The sequence below is a fragment of the Bos taurus genome, chromosome 2 (assembly GCF_002263795.3).
Source record: "Bos taurus isolate L1 Dominette 01449 registration number 42190680 breed Hereford chromosome 2, ARS-UCD2.0, whole genome shotgun sequence".
NCBI classification, from domain to species: Eukaryota; Metazoa; Chordata; class Mammalia; order Artiodactyla; family Bovidae; genus Bos; species Bos taurus.
Window position 1 is genome coordinate 124,316,707 of NC_037329.1, and position 23,647 is coordinate 124,340,353.

Here is a 23,647-nt window from a genome sequence, read left to right on the forward strand (position 1 = left end):
GAAGACACCAGGTGAAACAGGGAATTCGGTGCAAACGCTCTGGATCTTGAAATCCTAGAGCGCCCGAACAGGTGAACAGGTACAGTGCAAGGCAGAGGCCCAGGACAGTGAAGGTGTGCAGGGCACAGGTGCATCGCCAGGTGCTTGCAAAGGTAATGCAGGTAAAAATCCACACCAGTCCAGAGCCCTACAAAGTGGCCTCAAGCTGCAGTTTAGCTCCCAATTTCTCGGGCAGCATGCAGTGGGAGCCAGAGGAAACCTGCAGTGAAGCCGTTTGAAGCAAAGACATTGCTCATCTGGGGCTGCCTACAGAATCCTGGGAAGGACACCGGCTGACACCTCATGGCTCTACAGGGAAAGGCCGAAATAACACAGGGGCGGTGTTAGAGCGGCAGTGGTGCAGGCTGCAGGGCCAGTCCAGGAGAAGGCGCACCTCTGGGGCAGCACAGTGGAGCAATGGGACAGAAGTGCTGCGCCGGCAAGGGATGCTGTCCCGGGACAGCAGGATGGGGGACCGCAGACAGGCTGCTCCCGCCCATCCCCGATGCAGTGCAGATGCCCACGGCGACCATGCAGCGCCTACAGAGGCCACGTGACGCAGATGCAGCATCGTGGTAGCATGCCATCTGTTGGCACAGCACAGGGGTGCATTGTCAGAGACCATGCCCGATTCCAGGAGAGTCCACAAGCCCGACACAACACCGTCATCTGATGGTCACGCAGCACAGAAGACACAGAAGAGAGCCGCAAAGACACAAAAGGCAGCACAACAACAGGACACAGCACAACGGGACATTGCAGACGGAGCGAACAGACACGCACAAAAGTCCACACAGTCAGTGCAGCGTGGAAACGAACAGAGTGCAGCATGCAGCGTAAGGCTGAGATGCAGAGCAGTGCATGGATGAAATCCAGTGGCCTCGCCTTGAGGGGATGGGTCCAGGAGCCCCGGAGAGCACACAGCCAGAGCAATCCAGGGCCGTGATGCAGGGCAGTTCTTAGCATGAGGTCAAGAGGTGGCACACACCTCCCATGGTGCTCTGGACAGCAGGGGAGCCCAGACCCCAGAAAACCCTTGCGTCTACAGCTCTGCCAGGCTGGGTTGACCACCCTACAGGTTGGGGGCTGAGGCCCCATCCACCCTGTGGGCTTCCCCCTCTCGCATCTCCCATCCCCAGAACCTTCCACCCCAGTGACTCTCCAAGGGCACAGGATGAAGCCACCGCCACCCACAGGGCGGGCAGCCAGAACTGAGCACACGGTCCAGGTATTTCTATCTGAGCAGGGCCCCAGCGCGCTGGCAGGCGAACAATGAATTCAGATTCTGCTGAAAAGCTTTTGGACAATTAAAGCACATCCCCTGGCCCCCAGCCCAGGGCTGGGCAGTGTGGGGCAGGAGGAGAGAGAGACAGAGAGGGACACCTATTGGACTCGGCCCTGGTACCGAGTGGGTGGGAAGTGGATGAACAGGGAGGGAAGTGGGCAAAAGGCTTCCCAGACCCACTGAACCTGGATGGCCCCTCCAGCAGCCCCATCCCCCCTCCCAAGCCTGGATTTGATCAGAAGCCAAGAACAAGCTTTTCTGAGCACATAGGATGCTGTACCACATACACACACACTTAATAACAGTTTAGCACACGCAGGGCTTATCACATGCCAGAACCTGTTCTAAACTATACACGTACGTGTATAAAATACATCCTCACTACAGTCCCATGCAGTATGTTCCATTATCATCTCTCCTCTCACAGATGAGAACACTAAAGGGTCAGAGAGGTCAAGCAACTCGCCCAAGGGCTACGTGGCTAGCAGTGGGAGAGCCAGGATTGGAACCTAGATGGTGTGGTTCCCAAGCCACACTTCACCACTACACTCTAGGTACGCACACACACACACACACACACACACATCCTGAGCAATGTATGGCCCACCCTCTCAGTTGAGACCCCCCATCCTGTCCAAATAGGTTCTGATACTTTCCAGTTGTCACCTTTTGTCCCTCAGCTGTCCCATTTCCCCTTCTAGCCACCCCCCATCTATTCCCCCACCCTCAGTTGTCCCAACACCACCTGTCCCCTCATTCCCAGCTGTCCCCATCCCCCCCAGTATAGCTTTATTGCAGGTTATGTCCCATCCCCCCTCATGGTTCCCCACCCCACAGCTGTCATTCCATCCCTGGCTGTGATCTTGCCCATCAAATACCTCAACACGCCTTCCCAATTTCCCTCTCCCAATCCTTCCTCCCCTCTACTACGCGTGCACACGTGCGTGCTCAGTAGTCTCAGTCGTGTCCGACTCTTTGTGACCCCATGGACTGTAGCCCACCAGGCTCCTCTGTCCATGGAATTCTCCAGGCAAGAATACTGGAGTGGGTTGCCATGATCCAAGAATACTGGAGTGGGCTGCCAGGGGATCTTCCTGGCCCAGGGATAGAACCCGCATCTCCTGCGTCTTCTGCATCGCAGGCGGATTCTTCACCACTGACCCAGCCCTTCCTCCCATCCTAGTGGGGAAGGAGATGGGAAATGCTGCAGCCCACTGAATCATGTGCACTGTGGGAGAAACCTGGTCAACCGTGCCAGAAAGGGTCTGAGAAGGCTTCCCTGGGGAAGCGACATCAGAGCTGGACTCTGAAAGCTGAGCAAGAAGGCAGGCTTCTAGGAACTGAGGCGGGTGGGAAGGGCATTCTTGGCAGAAGCCACAGCATGTGCAAAGGTAGAGAGGTGTGAAAGAGCCTGGCAGGTTCTGGGATCAACACTGGCCTGGTGAGCCTGGAGCCAAAGGCGGACAGGGAGGAGCGGGGTCAGGGGAGGAGAGCTATAAACACAGAGGAGTCATGGAGAGCAGGGACTGGGTCATACACGGTCTTCTCTGCCACCTCAGGCTTTGGCCCCTGGGCGTTGGAGAGCCTTCAGCTTACAGCAAGGGAGTGGCAGCATCCTATGTCTGCCTGAGAGGCCATTCAGATCCCGGGATGGTGGAAGCAGGCAGACGGCAGAACGGAGACCAAGGAGGGGGCCACTACAATGGTCCAGGCAGGGAATGAACGGGCTGCAGAGAAGGGGGCATGGATTCAGCAAAGCCTTCTTCAGTGGCCACAGAGTGACAGTCCAGCCACTTGGTGAGGTGTCCAGGCCTCACTAAAGATGCTGTAGGCCTTGCACCTCTAGACCAGCACTGTCCATGGAGTTTTTTGCAGTGATGGAGATGCTCTTGACCAATACGCAGCCTGACCAATACAATAGTTACTAGCAAGAGGTGACTCTTGAGGACTCAAAATCTGGGTGGTGAGACTGAGGGACTGAATGTTTATTTAAATTAAAATCTAATAGCCAGGGACTTGCCCAGTGGTTCAGTGGTTGAGAATCTGCCTTCCAGTGCAGAGGATGTGGGTTCGATCCGTGCTTGGGGAATTATGATTTCACATGCCTGGAGCAACTAGAGAATCAGCGCAAGGCAACTGGAAAGAACCCCGCAAGCCACAAAACAAAGATCCAGTGTAGACAAAAAATTAGTAATCGAATAGCCACCTGTGAAGGAGTAGCCGCCAAACTGGAGAGTACACGTAGAGAACAATTCCACCATTTGATAAAGTTCTAGTGACTATCTATTAAGAAGCAGAACCACAGGGGCTTCCTCCAGAGGGCCCTGGCGCTGGGGACTGTCTGAAAATCAGGAGGCCGGCCCCCTGGAAGGCAGCATCACAGGCTGGGTTGGCACAGGCCCAGGCCCTGGTCCACAGTGCAGCAGAACCACAAGGACATTCCCCACCCAAACATGCACACCCCTTTCCTGGAGATGCAGACACCTAAATATACACCTAGACACACTGACCACGGAGCACCTTACAGCCAAGCCCACCAACACCTGGATACTCCAACACAGGCACACCCCATTGCTGGATACATAGATACCCCAGACCGAGACACATTGGTACCCACACCCAGGCATCTGGGCAGCCCCACAGCTGGGCACAAGGCAGCTACAGTCCCCCACACCCATTAACCTGAGGATTCCCAGCCACCGGCGTACACCCACCTCCAGATCCAGAGACACTGAGATATTCTTATGTTGACACATCCCGATCCTCCCACATCCGGGTCCTGGGACACCCATGCCCAGATCCTGAGATGTCACCCACCCAAAGAGCTCTGCACCCAAACTCCAGGGATCTAACACATGGATACCTGGACACCCAGCATCAGGCTCCCCGGGATCAGAGCAGCTGGGTGCCTCCTGACTCGGAATTCAGATCCTGCCACACAGGGTGAACAGATGGCTAGACCACCCCCACCCCCCACCTCCGAGAAGCCATACATGTGTCCTGTGCCCCAGGCTACAATCATACAATCACAGACACACACACACACACACCATTCTAAGGGTCCAGATGTCAGGGTGACACCTGCACACACCTCCCCCGGCCCCCCGCCGAACCCCACCTGCAGGGTCACCACAGGAGCAGCACTCCCCGATTCCTGGGTTCAGGGGCAGCCAGGACAGAGGCTGAGAGGAGGACAGAGGACTGAGGGAACCCCACCCTCCCCCCACAGGGCCCTCCCCCTCCTCCCCAGACCAGACGCTCACTCAGAGTGACGGTTGGGACTCTGATGCCTCTCACCAACTGCCGAGCCTCCAGGACAAAGAGCTGAGACCAGGGGTGACACCAAGCCCTGCTAGCTGCTGGGGGGCGAGGGTGGTTGTGGGAGAGGGGGTGGCGGACAGCAGCGGGGGGCGGGGGACTCGCAGGCAGAGAGATGACCTCTCCAACTCCCAGTTCCCAGATGACACTCTCTGTGTGGCCTTTGCATACAATACCATCCCCCCCCAGCAGAATTTTCCAGATTCCTGGAGGGAAACCTACTTCTTCAATCTCTACTTTCAGTGGAGTCGGTGCGCCCCCATCTGGCATCTCCAGCTCAGAACTTGACCCCCTGGACATCACTCATTCTTTCCTGCCTGGTGTATTTATTCAGCAGGAGTGGGCCAGGCCTCGTACCTGGCAGTTAAGATTCAAAAGTGAGCTAAACACCCAGTCCCTGTCCCCACTGAGCTCATGGTCTCTAAGGGAGAAAAGAGCAATAAACTGTAATTACAATAATTACAGTGCTGTGAAAAAATCCAATCAACACCCCCCTCCTCCCTTCTTGGACTAGAAGAGGGAGTAACCAAGGAAGGCTTCAGAGAGGAGGTGATGTCTAAGCTGAAACCTGAAGGAGGAGCGGGAGTTCACACAGTGAGGAGGTGGAGTTAGAGAGCTCTGGGGAGAAGACACAGCTTGTCCAGAGACCCAGAGAGAAGACGGAGGGCAGTGGGCATTTACTGGGTGTTGGGAGGTGGGTTAAACTGGTCAGAGCACAGGATGCAAGGCAAAGAGCACAAAGCGGATGGGACTGGACAGGCAGGCAGGGGTCAGAGCAGGCAAGAGGACCTGGGGAAGAGATTTAACTGGTAGGTAATGGGGTGAGCTTTCAAAGGGTTTCAAACCAGGATTTCAAATGCGTTTTAGGAAGATCCCTGATACTAAGGAGGGAGGAGTGGAAGGAAGAGCCTGGAGCCTGCCTGCACAGGAAAGATGGGTAAGGATGGCGAGAAGGGGACAGATGAGAGAGATCCTGAGATGGCATGAGGGTCAGGTGCATCAGGATACAGGAGAACAGCTTGGAGGAGGGAAAGGTGTTGAAAGAAAAAGGAGGGCACAAGGCTCCCCCAACAACTCTAGCTAACCCAGTCCTGCATGACCTGCCACCCCCCACCCTGGTCTGGTTTAGCTGAAGAAAGCAGGGCAGGATGGCGGCCCACCTGGAACAAGCAGGGCATCCACCCTGGGTTTTCCCTGGCACCAGAGCTGGGCAGGAGGCTGCCCAGGAGCTCAGCACCCCCCACTCTGGCCACTATCACGTCTTCCTGCTGAGTCCCTCCCCCATCCCAGGGAGAAGGGCCAGCTGCCCAGACAAGCCTTTATTGCCCAACCTGAAACCACTGGGCAGCCTCTCCCTCATTCCTGCTGTCCACAGCGCCAGCAACCAAAAGGACAAAATGAGCTAGAACGCAACGGAATAAATTACTGCCAGATTTGCATGGCTCAGAGACATCACCACCCACCCTTTGGGGGGAGGGGGGACTCGGGAGGCCCTTTCAGGGAGCTGGGCTGACTCAAACCAGTTCGGGGACGCGGGGAGATCACATCCCTTCTACTCAGGGCTTCTGAATGAAGCTCAACAGTAATAGCTACAGGTGTCAGGAACTGTGGAAGAGAAGTGACTTGCCCAAGGACACAAGGACAGCAAATGGCAGAGGCAAATTTGAACCCAGGTCCCCCTGGCTGCAAATCACAACCTCTGGGGCTCTGTAGCCATCCTCAAAACCGTCTTTTGTTCCCTGGCACTCACAGACAGAGGCTTTCTTTACAATCTACCAAGTACCATACACCTTTATCATGAAGCCCATGGGACAGAGCAGAAAACCGGGGTCCCAGGAATGGAAGCAACTGGCTCAAGATCTCAGTCCCCAACCTCAGCCGTGGGTAGTCCCTCCTGTTAGAAGAGGGCGGGGGGTGGGGGGGGGGCACATCTGAGGGTTCTCAGAATCAAGGTGATGGAGGTAGGGATGGGATTGCATGTAGTACCTCGGTTTGATCTCAGAGTGGGGGAGGGGGCAAAGTCGCTGCAGGACAGGGGTAAGTGTTGGGGGAAGATAAGGAGGGAGGTCGCCTTAGGGGTACTCTCCGGCGCTCAGGGGTCAAAGCTAAAGCTGTGCGCGACGGCCTGGGGCCGCAGGGTCCGGCTGACCTCAGAGTCAGTGGCAGGAGAGGCTGCCGGCGCCCTGGGAGCTCCGCCCGAGAGGTCGGAGCGGGCGGCAGGGCAGCAAATGCGATCGGGAGAGGCCAGTTCTTGGAGACCGGCGGCCTGAAGGAGGCTCCCTGGGGCCGAGGTGGCTCTGCCTGTGTCTAGGCTCGGAAACCCGTTGGGGCGTCTCCCCGTTACTCGGGTGCCCCGGGTACCAGACTGGAGCCGCCCAGCCAGAGGGCGCGGGGATGCTGAGGCCGCCGGGAGGGCACAGGCCACCCCCGCCACAGAAGGGCCATCAGAAGCAACTCCGCAGGAGAGGGCCCCCAGTGTGGCATCCCAGGCCTCCGGGTAGGATGGGGGGTGGGGGAGGCGGGGACAGACACATGAACACACACAGCCGCCGCCGACACACGGTCCACAGCACACACGGACACACAGCCACAGCTCTGGATACACACATTCAGAAACGCGATCACACGTACAACTTCACACACACACACACACACACAACACACCTCCAAAAGACTCCACTCTCCGAAACACACTGAGAGAGACAGCGCGGTCACACGGCACCTAGAAGCACCGAGACACACGCTCACACGCGTACACTCACACCCCACCAGCCCGGAGGCCGTACAAAGTTGCGGAGTCGACGGAGGAGGCGGGTGTCCCAGGAGACCCCGGCGTCCGCGGCGCCTCCAGCGCGCAACCGGAGGGGGCGCCGTCCGGCCGCCCAGAGCCAGGCCCGGCCCACCCGGACGCACCCCCACCCCGCCCCGCCGCCTGGGTGCAGCCGCGGCCCGGTCCCCGCACGATCTCCCGGCCGCACGGCCCTCCCCTCCCGCCGGCCCCGGCGCGCCCCGCAGCCCCCCGCGGCTGCCCCCACCCCGCGCTGGGCCCTCCGGGCCCGGGCCCCGGCGCCCCGCAGACCCGGCGCCGTCTCGGATCCGCCACCAGCCAACGCCGCGCTGAACTTGCGAAACAACAAACAGCCCGACATGTCGGAGTCGGCGGCCGCCGGGCCCCCATCCCTCGCTGCCAAGCCTCAGGCCCGGCCCGACCGGGGAGGCAACTGGGCGCCGCCAGGACAACTTGTTCCGGGGCCCGCGCGCCCCACGCGCACACCCGAGGGACACACACACAACACAACCTGCACCGCCCCCTCGGGCGGCCCCGGCCCGGGGCACACATTCAAGCCGTGGTCCAGGCGAGGACCACACTCGCAACATTCCTGGACACGCAGCCAGCTTGCACGAACACACTCACATCCGCTCCAGACACGCTCCTACACACGCATTCCCGGCACACTCGGCATTCACTGGGACCCACGCAGCCCCCGGCGGAGCACACCGCCGGCCCCAGACACACGTACACATCGCGCACACGGCGCGGGGACACACTCGTTCCGGACCCGTTCCCACGCCTTCACACACGTACACGGATCTCACAAGCACACACATCGCACACACGTCCTCTGCTCCCCACGCGGGCAGAATCCACAGAGCACTCTTTGCCACACGCAGAACAAAAACACACAAGCCATTCTCGGACATACAACAAACAACACTCCAGGCTAGGGTACACACAAATGCCCAACAATGCAACACATCAGCAGAGGCAACTCCTGCCACACAACCGAACTCGGATGGACACACAACAGACATACAATCCTACTTGGCCCCACACACACACTACACAGAGGCAGACACGACACTCGGCGCACACCCCATGCCTTTATGCACACAACATTCACCCCAACATACTCGTGGACACACAACACACACAGCACCTTTTCTTGCACATCCCTCAGGACACATTCGCAGGCACACAACCCCCTGAGCACACGATCGCACATACAACACTCAAGACACCGGGAGCAAGCTCGCCACGTCCGGTCATCCAACACTCCCACTTTCTTTCGAGATACGCCACCGGCGCCAGGGCTCGGCGGGGCAAACTGGGTCCGACCGACGCGCGCTTACCTGCCGGAGTCTCGGTCTCGGGTGCGCAGAGCTGGAAGGTGAGCGCCAGGAAGAGAGCCTGGGCGCGGGCCATGGTGCGCCGCCGCCTGCCCCGGGGCCCGGCGCGGGGGGGCGCCGCCGCCGGAGCCCGAGCCGAGCCCGAGGCGAGCCAGAGCCGGAGCGAAGCGGCGCGGCGCCGAGCGGGACTGGCGCCGAGTCCAGAGCGGGAGCCCAAGCAAGCGGGTCGCTGACGTCAGGCTCGGCCGCGCGTTCCTCGGTCTCGAGGCGCCCCCTACTGGCAGCCGCGCGCTCCCCTGCCCAGTCCGGTCGCCGGCGGCCCTGACGCGCCCCGCCCCCACTCCCGGCCCCCTGCCTGGCGGTCCGGGCTGGGCCTGGATTCCCAGCCGCCTCACCCGCACCGACGTGCTTAGGTGAGCAGATCCACTCCTCTGCTCATTGCTCGCGCCTAGCTCGCACACAGCTCTCCGGGACAGAGACCCAGGGACACAGAGCCTCTCAGTCCTACCCAATACTTGAATCCCCTCTACCTCGATCTCTTTCAGTGCACATCCACACTTATCTCCAAGGACAGGGAGCTCATCACCTACCAAGGGCAGGTGATGGGGTCTTGGAAACGCTAGCTTTGAGTTGTTCGTAGTATTCCCTTCAGTTAAGTTCAGTTCAGTCGCTTAATCGTGTCCAGCTCTTTGCAACCTCATGCACTGCAGCACGTCAGGCTTCCCTGTCCTTCACCAACTCCCGGAGCTTGCTCAATCTCATGTCCATCGAGCCGGTGATGCCATCCAACCCTCTCATCCTCTGTGGTCTCCCTCTCCTCCTGCCTTCAATCTTTCCCCGCATCAGGGTCTTCTCAAATGAGTCAGTTCTTCATATCAGGTGGCCAAAGTATTGGAGTTTCGGCTTCAGCATCAGTCCTTCCAATGAATATTTAGGACTGATTTCCTTTAGGATGGACTTGTTGGATCTCCTTGCAGTCCAAGGGACTCTCAAGAGTCTTCTCCAACACCACAGTTCAAAAGTATCAATTCTTCAGCGCTCAGCTTTCTTTATAGTCCAACTCTCACATCCAGACATGACTACTGGAAAAACCATGCTTTGAATAGATGGACTTTTGTTGGCCTTTATCATCCTTTCAATGTCCATGGGATCTGTAGTGATGTCCCCCCTTTCATTTCTGATATTAGTAATCTGTGTCCTTTCTCTTCTTTTCCTAGTCTGGCTAGAGACTTATCGATTTATTAATCTTTTCAAAGAAGCAGCTTTTGGTTTGGTTGATTTTTTTCTATTGATTTCCTGTTTTTCATTTCACTGATTTCAGCTCTAATTTTTATTATTTTCCTGCTTCCCTGGCATTCGATTTGCTCTTCTTTTTCTAGTTTCTTAAGGCAGAACTTTAGATGATTAATTGCAGATCTTTTTCCTTTTCTCACATATGCATTCAGTGCTATAAATTTCCCTCTATGCACTGCTTACCCAGCATCCCACAAATTTTGATAAGCTGTGTTTTCATTTTCATTTAGTTTTCACTTATAAATATGTCAAAAAATTTAAATTCCTCTTGAGATTTCTTTGACCCATGTGTTATTTAGAAGTACATTATTTAATCTCCAAGCATTTGGGGATTTTTCAACTCTCTGTTATTATTTCTAGTTTAATTCCACTATGATCTAAGCGAAATCACTGTATGATTCTTTTCTTTCAAATTTGTTGTGTTTTATGGTCCAGTAGGTGGTCTATCTTGGTAAAAATTCATGTAATCTTGGGAAGACTGTATGCTCTGCTGTTGTTGGATGAAGTAGTCTTTATTTATTTAGTTGCGGCATGTGGGATCTAGTTCCCTGACCAGAGATCAAACCCTGGCCACCTGCACTGGGAAGTCAGAGTCTTAGCCCCTAGACCATCAGGAAAGTCCCAGAAGTAGTTTTTAGATGACCTTTATCTTTAGTTGATTGATGGTGTTGTGGAGTTTAATTATGTCTTCCCTGAGTTTCTGCCTGCTGGACATGTTTATTTCTGAGAGAGAGCTGTTGAAGTCTCCAGCTGTAATAATGAATTCAGCTATTTCTCCTTGCTTTGCTGGCTGGCTTTTAAAAAGTTCTTTCTCTTCATGCCATGAAATCTACCCCCCTCACTGACTCTCACTGATTCTAGTCTATCTCTGGGCTACACAGGTTAAGTCCATTTGGGCCTCTGCCCAGTATAAACCCTTGTACAATGACTACAAACTAGTTGTCCATTTCTACAGAAGACCAGGTGCCTTCTGTGTGTTTCACCTATATGGATTCATTTAATCCCTACCACTATTTTTCCCATGACATAGTTGAGAAAATTAAGGTACAGAGAGAGAGAGTGACTTTTCCGAGAACATGTGTAGTATGCAGCAGCTCCGAGACTTGAATCAAAAACATCTGGCTTGAAATGAATAGAAGCTGAGGTCTGTCTCCATATGGAGCAAATCAACAAACACTAGATACCAATTTATCTGTTCAACAGTTGCTCTAAGCCAAAGTGAAGGTATAAGATAGATAAAAATCCCTCCCTCATAGAGCTTATATTCCAATGGAAAGACAAGAACAATATACAACCAAAAAAAAAAAAAAACAAATTCTCTGGTGTGTGAGACAGTAGTATACTGGAGAAATGGGGGAGATGGGACCTCCCTGGTGGTCCAGTGATTAAGAATCCACCTGCCAATACAAGAGACAAGGGTTCATTCCCTAGTCCAGGAAGATCCCACATGCCAAGGAGCAACTAAGTCTGTGCACCACAACTGCGGAGACTGCGTGCTGCAACTACTGTAGACCAAGCACCTAGGGCCTGTGCTCTGCAACAAGAGAAGCCTCTGCGATCAGAAGCCGGCGCACCACGATGAAGAGTAAGCCGCCGCTCACTGCAACTAGAGAAAGCACATGTGCATCAACGAAGACCCAGCACAGCCATCAGTAGATAAATAAAAGAAGGAAATGGAGAGAAACTGTAGGGGAGAGGGGACTGTTGCTGTTTTAAATGGAGCACCTACTCTTGTGGCATATTCATTGTGTGTCTGCAGCTTTAGAACACGAGCTCCCTAAGGGCAAGGACTCTGTCTTATATCCCACTGCTTGGTATCTGGCCTATATTCAGCACTCAAGAAATATTGAATGGATGAACGAATGCAGACATGGTTCTTGCCTTCGTGAAGCTTACATTTTCCCGGGAGAGACAAACAGCAAACACACAGAGAAAAGACAGAAAGGACCATCCAGAAAAGGAAACGCAAGGAGAAAAATCTGATAAAAAAGAAGCAGCAACCAGGGATGCTGCCTTTTGCAGAGGACGGTTACAGAAGCCCCATGGCAGGAGTTTACCGCTGGTCCCATTTTGAGGGGATGTGGAAACTGAGAAAAGCAGAAAAGTTTTTTGGGTGTCTCAGAAAGCATAAGACACTTGCCCAAGGTCACACAGCTAATAATGGTGGGTCCAGAGCTCAGACCTAGATCAGACTGATTCCACGGCCCTCTTTGTGCAGAGGAAGACTATGGGCAGAGACTGAGCTGGAAGGAGAAAAGGACACACGTAACAGATGGACAGATGAAAAGAGAACATTCTGGTCCACTTGAAAAAGACCATAGGCTTCTCTAATCCTTGAGAGAAGAAGGAAGGGAAACGGAAAGTCTTGGCCTGAAGTGACTAAATCTAGGGAAAAGGAGATGGTACCACCGACAGGCTCAGGCCACGAGGAAATTCAATTACTTTCAACTCATGGAATATTCATGACACCTACCCTGTGCCAGGCCCCATATTGGGTGCTGGTGTCATGGAGATGCACTAAATGTGGCCCTACTCCTGCCTGGAGGGGGAAATGGGCACATAAATAAATAAGAGACTATGTCCCAAAGGTCATAACACCAGCCCAAAGAAAACCCGAAGTCACCAGGGCTTGACTCAAGGTAAATTAATTACAATGAGTAGAAATTTTTTGTTGTTATTTTAAGGTGTTTTTCCTCCATCTATATTTCTGAAGATTTTAAAACATGTCAGTAGTGTGAGAGAATGATAAAATTAGCATAGAACCATAGTTTTGTTTACAAGTTTAAGTTTAATATGTCAATAGTTCACAGTTTTCTAATACAAAAAACTGTAGCTTCTGGTTCTCCCTGAGTATTGAGTAATCATGGAAGGATTTTAAGCAAGGGAACAACAAAATCTGGTCTTTCTCTTAAAAAAAGAAAGTAATTCTGGAGGCCTAAGAAAGAAGGAAATGGAGAGAGAAAGAAGGGAGAGAATTTCAGTTAGGAAGAAGACTGTTGACATAGTTCAAATAAGAGCTGATGTCCTGGGCCAAAAATGAGGGCTATCGTGATACACAGGAGACCACATCCAGCCCCCAAAGAGGAAGACAGGCTGGGTGAGGCTGGGTGACTCCCCAGGCTTCCTGGATGAGCTGCCCAGGGAATTCAGAGGAACCAGTTTCATAAAGAAGATAAAATCAACAGTTCAGTGTCACCTAGGGAGTCTTCCAACAGAAACAGAACAGTGGGTCACTGTGAAAATAGAAGATAGGCAAGACTGGGTGGATGTGGAGAGGGGGGCGGTGTGTGTACTGTGGGACCAAGTCTTCCTCCCAGTATGGAACACTAATTTTTTCTAATAATAAAAATAAGTAGGGGCTTCTCTGGTAGTCCAATGGTTAAGAATCTAAGTCCAATGGTTAAGAATCCACCTGCCAATGCAGGGGACACAAGTTCAATCCCTGGCCCCGGAAGATTCCTCATGTGGTGAAGTAACCAAGCCTGTGTACCACAAATACTGAGCACACGAACCGCAACTACTGAAGCCCACATGCCTAGAGCCTGTGCTCCACATCAAAAGAAGCCACCGCAACGGGAAGCCCAAGCACTGCAACAAAGAGTAACCCCTGCTCACCAGGACTGGAAAAAGCCCGAGCGCAGCAACAGAGATCCTACGCAGCCGAAAATGAGTAAATAAATAAATAACTTTGTTTAAAGTACAAACACTTTTGAGCATGTACTGTAAGCCAGTCTGGGTGTTTTACAGATGATATTTCTCATTTAATCTTTACAATAACCCCCGATAACAGTTATCAAATGCTTTCATGCCAAACATTGTGTTAAATGCTTCAAGTGAGTAATAGTTCACAATCACCTTGAATCAGATACCAGTATTTCCTTCATTTTAAGGATAAGGAAATGGGGACACAGAGAGTCCAGGTGACTTGTCCAAAATCAAATGGCCAAACAGTGGCAGAGCCAGGACTCAAAGCCAGGTTTGCCAGAATGCAGCAGGTGCGCCCTTTGACCTGACACTTTCTTTTCTTCCTCAGAGGAAAGGCTCTAAATTGGCAACTTTGAGGTCAATAAAACCCAGTGAAAGGAATTCTTCCTTATCTTTTCAAGTCTTGGTTCAGTGTTTCTCAAGCTTGTTCCCCAGGCCACCTGCATCAGAAAATTCTTGAGAGCTGCTTGTAAGAAATGTAGATTCAAAAGAAAAAAAAAGGAAATGCAGATTCCTGAAGAATTATGGCAACTAAACGTAACACGTGATCATGAATTGGGTCCTGATCAAGAAAAATTATATTCAAGGGATAACTAATTAAAATGTGAACAAGATTTTGTGATTGTGCAGACTTGTTGATTTCTTTATTTTGATCATTTTGTTATACATGTTATACATGATATTAATTTCTGGGGAATCTAGATGAAGGTATAGAGAGAATGTGATTATTTTACAGATCTGAAATTATGTGAAAATTAAGTTAAAATTTTTTTAAATATATTAAAAATGTAGTTTCCTGGATCCCTCCCCTAGATTCTAATTCAGGTCTGAGATGGGACTTCAGGTGGTTTTCATGCATATTGAAGATTTTGAGTCACAGGACTGTCTCCAAAACCACCTCCTCCAAGAGCCCCCACCCCCACCTCAGTCCCAAAACACCTCTCTCCTTCAGACTCCAGAAGTGCCCTCTGTCATGCCCTAATATTCAACTAGGGTTTTAGTTATGCTTGTGTCTTCCTTCCACAAATAATGTGCTAAGCATCTTTCTTGGGTTACACCTCTTTACACCACATTTCCACAAAGGTCTGCTTAGTCAAAGCTATGGTTTTTCAAGTAGTCATGTACAGATGTGAGAGCTGGACCATAAAGAAGGCTGAGCACTGAAGAACAAATGTTTTCAAACTGTGGTGCTGGAGAAGACTTTTTAGAGTCCCTTGAACAGCAAGGAGATCAAACCAGTCAATCCTAAAGGAAATCAATCCTAAATATTGACTGGAAGGACTGATGCTGAAGCTGGAGCTCCAATACTTTGGCCACCTGATGCGAAGAGGTGGCACTCACTGGAAAAGACCCTGATGCTAGGAAAGAGGGCAGGAGGAGAAGGGGATAACAGAGGATGAGATGATCAGATAGCATCATTGACTGCATGGACAGGAGTTTGAACAAACTCCAGGAGATAGTGAAGGACAGGGAAGCCTGGTGTGCTGGAGTCCATGTGGTCGCGAAGAGTTGGACAGGACCGAGTGACTGAACAATAGCAAGGAATGAGAACGCTGTCTCACAGTTTCAGTCACTTGCCCGAGGTGGCCAAGCTAACAAGCGGCAGGTCTAGGATTTGAACCTAAGTCAGCTAACTCCAAACTCAGTACTCGTACCACCACATCTACTTACATCTACTCTACTTAGTGTAGGGAAGTAAGGTTTGCCACCCGACGCTGTTAGAAGACAGCTGGGATTAAATGAAATAACGCCTCTTTTGAACACAGAGAGCTTTATGTTCACTGTGAGGAGAAACTGAGGCCAGGAAAGGGGAAATTGTCTTCCCCCAAATCAAACATCAATCGCACACTTTAAGCCAGTCCCAGCTTTAAGCCAATTTCTAACGTTAGGAGTTCAAGCCTGGGAGGCTCAGAGTCCCCGAGACTCCCCTAACTACTTCCGCCGATTATTCCTGGTTTCCCACGGAGTTTCACCTAGCGCCAGCGCCAGCTGCGGAGGACCGCGACAGCCCTTTAAAAGGAGCGAGGGGCGTGGTCACCTGGGGGGCGGGGCCGGGCGCAGGCGAGCGGTCGCTGGAAGATGACGTATCTCGCAGCGTCTGTCTCTGAGTTGACTGGAGGGAACATGTGGGTTTGCGGGGCGCTCTGCAGGACTCGAGCCCCGGCCCAGCTAGGGCAGAGGCTGCTCCCAGAGTCCCGCCGGCGGCGGCCTGCCTCCGCCTCCTTCTCTGCCTCTGCTGAGCCTTCCCGGGTCCGGGCGCTGGTCTATGGGCACCACGGGGACCCAGCCAAGGTCGTCGAGTAAGACACGGCGCCGAAATGGGGGAAGGGGACTGGGGTTGGCAGGGGGGTATTAAGATGGGCTGTGGGGAAGGGAGACTGGAAAGGGAAGGAGGGTCAAGGCCAGAGGAGGAACGCAGAGAATAATAGGAAACTGTTGCCCAGGTGTGGTAGCTCAGAAAGTCCGTACTTGAGGAAGTTGAAAACCTGGCAGGCACGGCTATGGTGACAGTGGCTGACGTTCGCTGATCCTGTACTCTATGTGGGCCAATCTGTATGTAAATGGATGCTCTCATTTAATCGTCACAACAGCCCTTTGGTGTAGGTACTTGATTTAGCCCCATTTTGCAGATGAGAAAATGGAGACATGAGAAGTAAAATCACTTGTCCAAGATCACACAAGCCAGTAAGTGGCAGAGTCAGAATTTTTGAACCCACAGCTGTCTGACTGGCCTACGTGAATTCCTATGCTCTATTGTTTTATGGAAGGAATTTTCAGAATACTTTTTTATCCATTTGGATCTTCACTTCTCATAGTGAAGTAGATCAGAGATCATTGCTTCCAGTTTGCAGAAGGCAAGGGACTTGTCCAAAGTGATTTAGCTAATAAAGATTGGAACAGAGACAGGAATTCTTGGCTCCTGAGCCCTGTCTCATGTGATTTCCTCTCCAGTACACTGTGTGTGTGCCTTTAGCTAGTTGAAAAGAGCTGTTGTTTTGGAGCCATACAGACCTAAGGTCAAATACAGGCTCGGCCTCTTAGTAGCTGTTTGATCTTGGACAAATCACTCAGCCCCTCTGAGCCCTTGTTACTTTTGTGATTATATCCTAAAATTCTGTTGGATCTTAATCCATGATTTTTGCATGTGGCTGAAAAAAACAGTATGTGAATTTTCAACAATTATACATCTGCACATAAGTGCTTATAGCCATGCAGGAGACCTAGTGAGGTCCGCTAGCGGTACGAGGGAAAAAGCACGGATCTGGAAATGAGAAGACCTGGGGTCAAGTCCTTGCCCTCCCTGTCCTAGCTGTGTGTGTTTAACAAGTTACTGAGATTCTCTGAGCTTCAGTTTCACCACTTCTAAAAATGGAGACAATGTAGTTATAGCTCATAGTGCTAATCAGCTTCAATAAAAGGAATACTCTTCACCAAAAAGTATCTGCATACTCTCTTGTTTAAAACTCTTTGATTCCCAGCAAATGGTTTGATTGCTTTCCAAATGACAGACAAACAAGGAATTATTTTGATGATTCAAATTCAGGCTAGAGTGCTGGCTTCAGCAGCTCAGATATTAAAATTGAAATGATATAGAGATTAGCATGGTCCCTGCACAAGGGTGACACGCAAATTTGTGAAGTGTTCCATATTTTTACTTAAAAAATACAAGCTAGATGTCTTGACAGCTGAAGAGGATAAGCCTCAGATATCAGTGCATGGTCATGCACTCGATTAGAGCAATTGAAATTTTGAGAATATACATCAGTCAGTAAAACCCAGTTTGTATGTTGATCATAGGTGATAAATCACCATGTTGGGAAGACATCTACTGAGGACTGCTGTCATGAGTTGGTAAAACTCTGATGAACACTCTTTTTCCAGGAACACACCCCTAGTGAGAACAAGGTAGTGCCTCTCACAGGCTTGCAGTTTTTATGTGTCTGCTTCAGGGCCCGCCACAGACAAGGAGCTCCAAAAATGTTAGTTGAATCTGAATCTAGCTTCTGTAATAAGTGTACCTTTTATTGAGTTCTGTGGTGATGAGGCGAGTGTCTCCGATGTTCAGGGACCCTGAGAAAGGCATGGGAAGGTTAGGCAGCCAAGCGCAGCTGCCTCCTGGTAGATTCCCAGCCCTTGGAGAGCCAGGGAAGCTATTATAGAACAGACTGATCTGGTTGCAGATACCACTTAGGAAAAAGAGCTTCTCTTATCTCCTTGTGTGGAACCCTGGTCATTTCCCAGAAGTTCAAAGCACGGTCTTTCCACGAAGCATTGTATTATGACCTGGCTGTGTTCGGTCTTAGTTGTGGCACGTGGCGTCTTCACTGTGTCATGTGAGATCTCTAGTTGTGCCACGTGGGCTCTGGAGCGGGCGGGTTCAGTAGCTGGCAGTGCGTGTTCTTAGTTGCTCTGTGGCATGTAGGATCTTAGTTCTCCAACCAGGGATCAAACCCACATCCCCTTATTGCCAGGCGGACTTTCAGCCACTGGACCACCAGGGAAGTCTCCATCATCTGAGTTTTTAAACCTCTCCAAGCGACTCTGATGCCCCAGCCAGGGTTGAAAACCATTGCCCTGTGGGTACAGACTGAGGCAGGCAGGAATTCTCTCTGCCCCTAAAGGACAGCCTTCCCTTCTGACCCAGATTCAGGCGACCTAAGCATGGACCGAGGCCAGAGACTGGGATTCTCCTCTCTGCTGTCATGTCAGGTGGTGTAGGGTAACCACATTGTCACAGAATCAGGTGTCCTTTAAACATCCCGGTGACTGGATGTGTCAGGTTACACTGAGTGGGGTCACGTTGTCTGAGCAGAGTCCCAGCAGAGTGTTCCCCAACCTGATGTGACTTGTAATGCTTACACTGTGGGCCGAGTTCTGGGCACAGCAGGGAGGAAGAGTTTGCTCAGGTCTGAGTCAGGGGCAGAACTCCTCAGAATGAGGCCTCCAGGGACCTCCTGTTCTCCTGTCAACATTCTGAATGTCCCTCTGTTTATTCCTCTTGCCCCCAAACATTCCAGCTGTTCTCTGCCAAGACCTTTTCCTTTAGTCTCTTAGTAAGTGTCTTTCTTTTACCCCCAAATGAATCCCCTAAATAAGCACTTGGGTCTTTTTCATGTAAAGAATTAAACTGCTGATCTAAATGAAATAAGACTGTGGGAGAAAATTACAAACACGGGAGAATTACAAACATTCCAGAAATTTCCGAGGTCCCCATGACCATCACCCCTTGTGCAGAGTTCTGGATTCTCTATCAGATAATTCCCAGAAGCTCCAGTGTCCACTTTCCTTTTGTTCCTGCAAGTCCCCTTTTAGAACTCGCCATTCTCTGGATCTTGTGGTAATGACAGCTCTCATTTACTGTGTACCTACTAAGTGGCAGGAACTGGGCTAAGGTTCCCCACATATGTTATGGATTTTTAAAATCACAGTAACCCAGTTTTGGTCATTGCTATCACCATTTTACAGGTAAGAGAGCTGAGGCTCAAGACACTTGAAGGTCACTTGCCCACGATCACACAACTAGGATGTCACTTTACCAACAGCCCATGATATAGACATAGACCTGAAGAAACAATGACCGTCATCTCAAATGTTTTTTGAGCATGAGATGGAGTATAAAGTTAGAAATAAATTCATAAGAGAAGGTGAAATTATTGGTCATTCAGGTGACCCCAAGACTCTGCTCTTCATTGGAAGGGCAGCCCCCCACCCCCACCCCATCCCCTGGGAAGACGGTAGGAATGCTATTCTCTGTCTCATCCCCTTTTCAGGATCCTGAAGTTTTCATAAAACAGCATCGTCGTCATCATGGCTTTCTCACCTGCCTGCTGCTAGCACAGAATGAAATAAAGCTGTGAAGCCTTTGGACAAATACCCATTCTGTCTTAGCCAGATGGAATTAGGGGGAGCAGGTGGTGGGGACCCAGGCTGTGTAGGTAGTGAGTTCTCACTCTAGGCCAGTTTACTCTCAGGGGATTTCTTCTTTTTAACAGTTGATGTCAGTGTTTAAAACTGAAGCTCTATGCAAGTGACTTGGTTTTTAAACCAGAATTACAGTAGTTTGAGAAAAAATTTAGCATTCTCATTTGGCACCCTGTTGAAAGAACTTGGATTTGTTTGCTTGTTTGTTGGTCTCCTGGAGCTCTTCACTGTGGTCATGAGTGAAGAAGGAGGGGACAGAACTCACTGTGCACCTACGATGTGAGCCAGCATTTGTTCTTTGAGGGCCTACTAAGTGCTGGGTACTGAGGTGAATAATCCGTAGACTTTGCCCTCCAGGAGCTCACACTCTAGTCCAGGAGATGGTCCGGGGTAAGTGCTGTGATAGAATCGCTGGACGCACAGAAGAGAGCACCCACCCCTGTCAGAGTGCTGTCTCTGGAGACACAAGGTCTCGGCTGAGCCCCCAGAAAATCTGGGGCCCTATACAAGGAGTGAAAATAGAAGCGCCTGCATGGGCAGAAGCCCAGAGGAAAGAGAAAATGTGGGGTGTCTGACTGATGACACGCCTTGAGTGCGCTCAGTATGTGGTCCTTGAGGGAGGGATCTGCAGAAAGAGGCTCAGAAGGGACGACCCTTGGTCACAGGCTTCAGACCCTAGCTGGATTTCGTATCCTGTGACGCACTTTCCATTACCTTCCCTCTGGACTTGACACTGCACAGCCAGCTTTAGGGCCCAGTCCTTCCACCCCTGTCTCCTCACTCTTGCCTCTGAGAGTCAAGGGTGGTGGCACACCTCCAAGGAACTGCCCCTAGACGCGGCCGGGGCGTGCCGAGTTCTTCTTGTCTGGCCTCTCCTAGCAGCCCCTGTGTGGTCTAGGCCTCTCCTAGCCTGAATGGTGGGAAGGGTCTTCATTTTAGAGAAGCAAGAGCAGAGATAACAGGAGGCTAATCTGTGGCTCATGGGGTGTCGACCAGGACCACTCGCGAGAGCACTGGTCCCAACCCTGCCACTCACTGGTAGAGGGAGGATGTCACGCCAGTCTCCCTTCTTTTCAGTTTTGATGTTCTTGTTTTGCTTTTGTCTTGGGGTGGGGGGGCGGGGGGCGGGGTTGGGTTGGTTTCTTTAATTGAAGTATAGTTGATTTAAAATGTTATGTTAGTTTCTGGTGTACAGCAAAGTAATTCCGTTTATATATATATATATCTTTTTTTGTATTCTTTTCCATTGTGGTTTATCACAGGGTATTGAATATCTTTCCCTGTGCTATTCCTTTTTTTTTTTTTTTCCAGTTATTTTTGATAAAGAAAGGGATTGACCAAGGTAAGCTGTAGTAAACATGGGCAGTCCTGGGACTTCCCTGGCCGTCCGGTGGTTAAGACTGAACTTCTACTGCAGGGGGTGTGGATTTGATTCCTGGTCAGGGATCTAAGATCCCACATGCTGTGCCATGTGACCAAAAAAAAAAAAATAGGCATGAGGGGGGGCATCCCCACTACCCTTGTCTTCTGTGACAAAGCCAGTGACAAAGCTTCATAGCTTCCTTTTCTATGTACCTCAAACCTACACTCCTTTTTGCCTCATTCTCCCCAAACAACACTTTTTTCTGCCAAGACAACACAAGGCCTCAGCATCCTTCTCAATGTATTCCTGTATCCATGGAAATGATTATGAGGCTTGAGTCCTCTGATTCAACAATTGTCCAGTTCTGACGAGTCTGGGAAGCTGAAGCAGACACCCTGCTCACCAGGATTTGCTCCGGCACCCGTCCCGGGAGCAAGGATGTGGCTTGAAGTAAGGGGTCCTGGGCACAAGATTTCACCAAGGGGCCCCTTTGCCATCAAAGTCAGCAGCCCACCAGGCAGGGGCTGTGTTGTCATCATACCCAGCAAAGAGACAAAAGCGGCTGGCTGCAGGCTGTGGCCCCATTTTCCTCTCTGAGGCAACACAGAGAATTGTTGTTCTTCAGTCACTCAGTCATGTCCGACTCTTTGCAACCCCATGGACTGCAGCACACCAGGCTTCCCTGTCCTTCACCATCTCCTGGAGCTTGCTCAAACTCATGTCCATTGAGTCGGCGATGCCATCCAACCATCTCATCCTCTATTGCCCCCTCTCCTCCTGCCTTCAATCTTTCCCAAAATGAGGGTCTTTTCCAGTGAGTCAGCTTTTCGCATCAGGTGGCCAAAGTATTTGAGCTTCAGCTTCAGCATCAGTCCTTCCAATGAATATTCAGGATTGATTTCCTTTAGGATTCACTGGTTTGATCTCCTTGCTGTCCTAGGGACTCTCAAGAATCTTTTCCAGCACCACAGTTTGAAAGCATTAATTCTTTGGCACTCAGCCTTCTTTATGGTCCAGCTCTCACATCCATACATGACTACTGAAAAAACCATAGCTTTGACTAGATGGACCTTTGTCGGTAATGTCTCTGCTTTTTAATACACTGTCTAGCTTGGTGATAGCTTTTCTTCCAAGGAGCAAGCATCTTTTAATTTCATGGCTGCAGTCATTGTCCACAGTAGTCTTGGAGCCCAAGAAAATAAAGTCTCTCACTGTTTCCCCATCTGTTTGCCAGGAAGTGATGGGACTGGATGCCGTGATCTTAGTTTTTGGAATGTTGATCTTTAAGCCAGCTTTTTGACTCTCCTCTTTCACCTTCATCAAGAGGCTCTTTAGTTCCTCTTCACTTTCTGCTGTAAGGGTTGATGTCATCTACGTATCTGAGGTGACTGATATTAGCCCTCAGCAAACTAAGCAGCAGACTCTGCAGCTTCCTTCAAGCAGATTCCCTGATGTTAGCAGCTGTAGAATATTGGAGGCCCGCAAGCTTTCTGGTAACCTTAGTGGAGGGAAAGAAGGAGTTTGAGAGGATAGAGAGAGATATCTTTGCCAGTCCTGAGTAGAAACTTCCAGAAGCTGCCCCTCAGTCTCTGATTCCCTTCCATTCAAAGTGGTTGTGCTTCAGAAGAAAAGCCCTGAACGGTGGGAGGGCCAGAGGACTCTGAGGTGGGGACACTAGAAGAGGCACAGGGGGGCAGGCGGGAGTGCCTGCACACCATGAAACATGGTGAGCTTTGCCCCCTGAAAGGCGCCTTCCCTGAGAGCCCAGGACTCCATCCGAACCCCACCAGCTGCAGCCACTGGCATCTCCTGCTGGGGGGCAAGCTGGAGAACTTCATTACTCCACGGTGGCCCAACTGTGCCCTGCTTATTAATGGTAAAATCAAATCCCACAACAGCGTACCCAGCACGCCTAGCACTTTACTAAATCACAGAAGGCGGCATGTGTGTGACTCTGGGGATTGGAGACAGACCCGGGAGAGCCACAGAAGACATCCGTCACCTTCAGCCAGCACCCTGTGATGGAGCGCACGTTCTTGGCTCTCTGTGACGAGCAGAGGAGAAAGCCTCCCTGACCCAGGATAGGTCTTCCTGCAAAGCACTTTGAGGTGATGGAGTGGAAGATTCAGGATAAGGACAAATGGTTGCTAATTAAATGCAGAAGGCAGGAAAGATATCTTAGCAGAGCTGGCTGGTGCCCATCCAACACAGCCAGTATAACCGAGCCAGTCCCCAGAGTACTGGCCTCTTTTCCCCGCCTCTCAAAAGGCTCTTTCTTCTGCCTGCTTTTGTCTCCCTTGTAGTTCATATGGCATCACAGGTGTACAGCCTTGGCCTCAAAGGAGCCATTGTGACCTTATCCCGTCTGGGATCTGTCGAGTGAAGGCAGAGGCAGCCCTCCGAGTTGCGTGGCGCCATCACGCTCGCGGGGCAAGGTACTGAACAGTCTTGGGAAAGTGACTTGAGATCCAGCCAGACTGTGTTTGGGTGCCTCGCTTGCACTCCATCACACAACCACCCGCTCCTTTGGTGAGTTGAAAGATGAAAAACAAGGAAGAAATTGCTATCATTACACTCAAGGTTCAACTCCTGGA

At 51.2% G+C, this 23,647-nt stretch overlaps 2 protein-coding genes and 1 non-coding gene across 18 annotated transcripts in view; 2 read left to right on the top strand and 1 right to left on the bottom strand.

The window, feature by feature from the left end:
* The window catches only part of PTPRU (protein tyrosine phosphatase receptor type U), an 88,495-nt gene extending 79,523 nt beyond the window's left edge, over window positions 1-8,972 (bottom strand). For 3 of the 4 annotated variants that reach the window (XM_005203219.5, XM_024976169.2, XM_024976162.2), the window contains exon 1: window positions 8,774-8,972. In XM_005203219.5, coding sequence (XP_005203276.1) covers window positions 8,774-8,846 — 73 coding nt within the window. In that variant the 5' untranslated portion in view covers window positions 8,847-8,972. The remainder of the gene's footprint in view (window positions 1-8,773) is intronic. The other variant, NM_001191494.1, reaches the window with a different exon arrangement.
* A 6,887-nt stretch (window positions 8,973-15,859) lies between these two features.
* MECR (mitochondrial trans-2-enoyl-CoA reductase) overlaps window positions 15,860-23,647 on the top strand; it is a 35,857-nt gene continuing 28,069 nt past the window's right edge. For 7 of the 13 annotated variants that reach the window (XR_003037107.2, XR_009496600.1, XR_009496601.1 and 4 more), the window contains exon 1: window positions 15,860-16,068. Coding sequence is in view for 6 of the 13 variants with exons in the window: in XM_024999357.2 (XP_024855125.2) it covers window positions 15,893-16,068 (176 nt within the window). In the remaining 7 variants the exon portion in view is untranslated. 13 annotated transcript variants of the gene reach the window in all.
* Window positions 17,319-17,422, top strand: LOC112443602 (U6 spliceosomal RNA). The gene has a single exon (XR_003031992.1). It is a non-coding gene; the product is annotated as a U6 spliceosomal RNA (small nuclear RNA).